Source organism: Chelonoidis abingdonii, chromosome 1, assembly GCF_003597395.2.
Source record: "Chelonoidis abingdonii isolate Lonesome George chromosome 1, CheloAbing_2.0, whole genome shotgun sequence".
NCBI lineage: Eukaryota > Metazoa > Chordata > Testudines > Testudinidae > Chelonoidis > Chelonoidis abingdonii.
Window position 1 is genome coordinate 90,569,873 of NC_133769.1, and position 6,000 is coordinate 90,575,872.

General features: G+C 36.8%; 1 protein-coding gene across 1 annotated transcript in view; it reads left to right on the plus strand.

Annotated features, from left to right (window-relative positions):
- APAF1 (apoptotic peptidase activating factor 1) overlaps nucleotides 1–3,137 on the plus strand; it is a 78,101-nt gene extending 74,964 nt beyond the window's left edge. The window contains 1 exon segment of the mRNA XM_032788561.2: nucleotides 1,517–3,137. Coding sequence (XP_032644452.1) covers nucleotides 1,517–1,663 — 147 coding nt within the window. The 3' untranslated portion in view covers nucleotides 1,664–3,137.
- Nucleotides 3,138–6,000: the final 2,863 nt, after the last annotated feature.

Genomic DNA, 6,000 nt, shown 5'->3' on the forward strand with positions numbered 1-6,000 from the left:
ATCTACTTTGCTACAGATTAAGCCCATTACTACTGTGTCCTGCCTTCAGTGGACATGGAGAACAGCTGATCACCATCTTCTTTATAACAGCCCTTAATATATTGGAAGACTCTTATCAGTCTTCTTTTCTCAAGATTAAACATGCCCAGTTTATTTTAACCTTTCCTCATAGGTCAGGTTTTCTAGACCTTTTATCATTTTTGTTGTGGACAAATTGGAAAGAGCGTAGAAGAGAACATCTTTCCTAAATTGTAGTGCCCAGAATCGGATCCAGTACTCTAGCTGGGGCCTCACGAGTGTCGAATAGAGCTGGACAATTACCTCCTGTGTCTTACATACAACATTCCTGTTAATACACCCCAGAATTATATTTCCTTTTTTTGCAGTTGCATCATTGATGACTCAGATTCAATTCGTCGTTCACAATAACCTCCCAGATAATTTTCTGCAGTACTACCACCTAAACAGTTATTCCCCATTTTGTAGTTGTGCATTTGATTGTTCCTTCCTAAGTGCATTACTTTGCACTTGTCTTTATTGAATTTTGTCATCTTGAATTCAGGCCAATTCTCCAATTTGTGAAGGTCATTTTGAATTTTAAACCTGTCCTCCAAAGTGCTTGCAACCCCTCCCAACTTGGTATCATCTGCACATTTTATAAGCATGCTCTCCTACTCCATTAACCAGGTCATTTAATGAAAATTATATTGGGCCTTTTTTCTTTGCTAAGAATTCCAGAATCAGCTACATATTAGGATTGGCAGCAGATGTTGGAGGGCAAGGGCAGGGGAGGGAGTGGAAAAAAATTATTAAAGTAAACATAGAACTGCACCTTAGGAATTGCCATGTTGGACCAGACCCTTGAGCCATGTAATCCAGTATTCTGTCTCTGACACTGGCTAATGCAAGAAACTTGTTTGTGGATAATTATGGAGTAAACTTCCCATGGGAAAGTTCTTGATTCCTAGTATTCAGTGGTTAATTTATGCTCTGGAAAACTTGAATTTTTATATTTTTAACAAATTTTCTATTCTGCTAATGTAATGGATAATCTCATTATCTTTTAAATGTTTAATCCTTTTGTGACTCCAACTAAACTTGTGGTCTTAATGATCTCTTTTCAGAGTAATTATGTTATATAAAAATATCTCTTCAGTTTTGAATGTTATTTCTCAGTTTCATTTGCTTCTGTACAAAGAGAGGGGTAACAGGGGTATCTGACTTAATCTTCTTTCTTCCATTTATTATTTTATATATGTCTTTATCATGTCTCCTCTAAATTAAACAGCCCCAGTCTCTTCAATATGTTCTCATTTGAACATTTTTCAGACTTCTAACAATTTTTGTCCCTCTCTGAACCCCTTGTTTTATTTAAGATTGTTGACTCTTTCCTCAAATGCGGAATGAAGGAAGAAAACTTGACAGGCAACTAGGCCTACCATGCTAAACTTTATTTTTATAACTTCTTATATTCTAATTCTATTCCTACTAATTTAAAATGTTTCTCTTTTTGTAGTGGTGGAATGTAACTACTGGTGAATCCTTACAAACATTCTACACAAATGGAACAAACCTCAAGTCAATATACGTGTCCCCTAGTTTCAAAGTATATGTGACCATTGATAATCTTGGTATTCTTTATGTGCTACGGATGCTGGAATAAATCCATTGAGCACGGTGGATAGTAAAACTCATGCAACTGATACACAGAGTTTTGAGATGGAAACAAAATTCTGCTCATCTATTTGACATTCATTAAACTGTGAAGTGTTTTTCAGTATTGCATTTATTAAATGTTTGTATGTATAATATTTATGTAAATTTTTGCAAATGAGCATGCATTTAATCTTGTTTTTGATCAGCATTATTATTGTTAATGATTTGTCCTTAAATTTTGATTTGCATACTAAGTATGCACCTTATTACACTGTTGGTAAAATTATATTAAGTTTTATTCAGATAGGGTGAGATAATTGTTAGCAGAACACATAATAGGAGTATAATACATGGAAATCATAGTTTGTAGAAGTCTGGTGGCAAATGTTTTCAGGTCATGAAAGTGACTGTAAAATACCAAAAATTAGGATCTTTTACTATGCATGTGTGACATTGTTTTAATGAATACTATATGGAAAGAATTAATGACTTCATTAGAATTTCATTTTTCAGTACAAACTTGGTGGTATTTGAGGAATATAAAAATATTTTAGAGAAGAATCAAGTAGCTCTCCCACTGATACAGCAGCACTGCTTTGTACTACTGTATCGAACCATCATGCTTTCCAGACTTATGGAGATGAAGTGCATTATATAGAAGGGTAGTGAGTTTGGCTTACATAGGGAGAAGATAATTTGCTGCAGCTCCCTTTAGGCACACACTCAAAGGGCATTGTAATTGCATTGGTGGAGATTATGTACTCGTTTTCTAGTCGGAGGAAAGATATGATAGCCAGCTACACTGAGAATGGAACTGGGTCAAAAGACTTTTGTTCAGAAATACTGGTGTCTCTGGTGTGACTAAAAATACAGAATTTTTCCTTTTGTTTAAGTTTAGTTTTCACTCCAGTTTGTGCCATGAAGATGATGATGTGTGCTATCCTGGTCAGCTTTGTTTACAGGGGATCCTCTGAAGAGGAATCTTTTTTGCCCCCGAAGTATGTGATTTTTTTAACATATTTTTTGATCCTGTAAAAGGTATACTGTGTCTGAGATATTCTACGCTAGCTGCCTTTTTTCTTAACTTAGATTTTGTGGCTAATTAAATAACAAACTATTTCTAATCAAACTTAAAGTAAGCCTTGTTCTAGCAGGTTGATTCTGACTGTTCGTTAGTTAACTTGCTCAGGCAGTAATAACTGTGATTTCCGTATCTTGCAATTAATTGCAAAAACTTTTTTAATGTCAGTATTTGGATGTTTAACATGTTTAAAGTGTCTTTATCGATTCTCAATTTCAGTAATTGTTCATCTTGTATTTCAGAATAAATTTTAAAATATCAGTGTTTTTCTATGACAACCAAACCTTTTCATTTCTTCACCTATAATCTTCTGCAAGTAGACTGTATTAAAGCAATATTGAATACGGGTAATGTAATGAAGTTATACAGTCAGACGTAAAAAAATGTAATTAAAAATAAATGTAAGAGAAGTGTGTGTGGTTTTTTTGTATATTGATTATGTATATGGAAAGCATTAAAAAACAACCCAGGCTGCTTCAGCCTAATTTGTGAGTAAATCTTGGAGCTCTTCAGTTTATACTTCATGGGGACAGAGGGTTCAAGGATGAAAAAAATGCAAAGTTTGCTGAAATTTTTTCTTTTTCACGAGCAGCATGCACAAAAGAGAAGCAGAGACAAATAATCTCTCCACGTGTGTTACCAATCTAAATACATAAAATATAATGAAATTTCAAACTGCATATGATAATGATTTGCAAGTTATTTAATCAAGTCAGCATTATATAACAAAGGTTGAAGGAATATAAAAAGGTAAGGGGTGGGATTCTGACCTCCTGTATTCCACTGTGCCCCTTTTCTGGCCCCTCACAAGCCATGCTACAGCAAGTGGAAGCTGGAGCACTGAGCAGCAAAGGAGATTCGTGGCTGCTCCAGGCTACAGAGCAGCCCATAGACAGCAGCTATAAATTACAGCAGCCCTTTGCAGCTCTAATTTACACTTGGGACCATACTAGCAGTCCAGAATCCCAAAGGTGGCTTTAATTCTCCTTCCATGCTGTTTCTCATAAAGGCATAGCACAGAAAGTCAGCCAGCATTTCAAGTATATTTGAAAGCAGCCAGCCAATTAGGTAATGAGCTACAGGAAGGATGTGTCACATGAGCTACGACAGAAAGGCACTCACACTAAAAGCAGTGAGATCCTGGGGTAGGGGGACAGGAAAAAGCTTGGTGCTATATTAGTGGAGGAAGCGAGGAACAAAGTAGAGCTATACAAAGTCTGTGAGAGATGGGAGTTAATCCCTGGAGGATTTTAATTTTAAATGGGTCCTAAAATGAATAGGGAGCCAGTGTAGGCATTTGAGGGAGGAGATGATGTGGATACACTGTTTTGTGCATGAAGGCAAGGCTGTAGCATTCTGCACATGTTACAACCCGGACAGCTAAGTCTTGGAAAAGTATGCGTAGGAAGTTGTAAGGCAAGAACAGAAGGTGATATGATTGAGGTTATCTGTAAAGATGGAGTCAAAGCAGTAGTTCATATGGGCAAACAGAAGGCATTGGTGTAGGAATGAAGGGAAATATGTCTTTTGTAGTTAAAGATCTACAGCAGTTGTGAGAAGGCCTTCCATTTTTTTCTTTAACTGGCAAGATAAGCTGTAAATACGCTGAGCTCAAAATGTAACTGATAAAAGAAGCCTCTAATTGTCCAAACCTGTTCTAACAGACAACGGTTTTGTGATGTGTTAAACTTTTATTGACCCCTAACATACCAATGCTATATTGAGGTAAGAAGCCCAGTCATATTTTTGTCTGTTCCTGGCCTAAGAGAGAGTCCATTCCCAAATGGCCCAAAACTGTTGTTTTTGCAGAAGTCAGCAATTGGCAGTGGCATTGCTGTTCATTGACAGGTATAAATGGTGAACTCTTGAAGGGGTTATTAATAGTACCTGCCCTAACCAAGCTGGAGCCAGCCAACATGGATGAGAGTACCCCTGAGGTCTAGTCCTCCTGTGAGTATCTTAATTAAATGTCTGAGTGTCTTTTACTGATTAGATGTAGTAATTATTTAGGCTTTTAGGCATAGAGCAATTTATGTAAATGCCATTTGGCCTTTGGATTTAATAAAGGAACTTATGGTTGAATTTGTGTCATGGTGGCACCCTCTGTTGACAGTAATTCCAATAGCTGGCGATCGGTAGCCTTGCAAATATAGCTGATGAGAGAAGAGTCAATAACGTTGCTCAAGTTTCTGAACAGAAGAGACAAATAGAAGATGTTATGTTCTCTCATTCTCCTTTCACAGCTCACATCTACATGCTGCTTCACATTAAAATCATATTGCTAAAAAGAAAAAATGAAATAGGGGCCAAATATACCAGCAATTTCTTTTAATGAAAAACAATAATACAGTTAAGACATAGTTTTATAGCAACATATGCGGGGGGGGGGGGGGGGGAATACAGCTTGGTCAGCAAATTCAGTAGTTTTCCTTGATGCTTAGCTATACTACAATTAACACAAAAGGAACAAAATTTAGCCAGAAGCAACTTATCTAGACAGCATTAGTACTCCCATTATCTCTTGTACTGTCAGATCAAATAGAAACATTTATCCCTCCAAAAACTAATAAACCAATTAATGACCATCTCCAGTTTTGTTATCTAGTCTCCTTATCGTCTGCTAAAATCAATAACATCATCATCCTCAGTCTCTGGATGATGCTATGTTTTAAATTATTCTTTTCAGAAACCATTTTCCTTATCTAAGTTGCTGCAGAGGTTTTCTGTCACTTCATTATCTTTAAATGTTGCCTTTAACACGTTTCACAAATCTTTGCTTTCTTGAGTTTCCCCACTAAGGAGGAAGGCTAGACAAACCCACTAATACTAGTGTTTTCAAGAAACCTTACATTGCCTTAACTTGCACTATCACCTTAATTTCATTTCATTGTTTTGTCCCTTCTAATCTGATGTTCTATATCACACATTCATTTTAATAAAACTGATTACTGCTTCTAATTTCTTCTTTGTGCTAAGGACCCCAAATCTATTGAAAACTTCAATCTGTGTGCAATGTGGAGGCTCAATGAATCCTGTCAGTCACAGATAGCAGAGGACTGCCCTGCCTCCTGAACTTCCCTCCAGTTTTAGCTGCTTCCATAGAAGTAGGTGGTTCAGGCAGACACCCTCCCCCCCACCCCACCCCCACACACTACAGAGTTTTCCTGAGGGGAAATTCCAAATTTTATTTCAAATGATTAGACTAACGGTTCAGTTTAATAATGTGTTGGTCTGATTCCCAGCCGTGTCACAGATCTGCATTT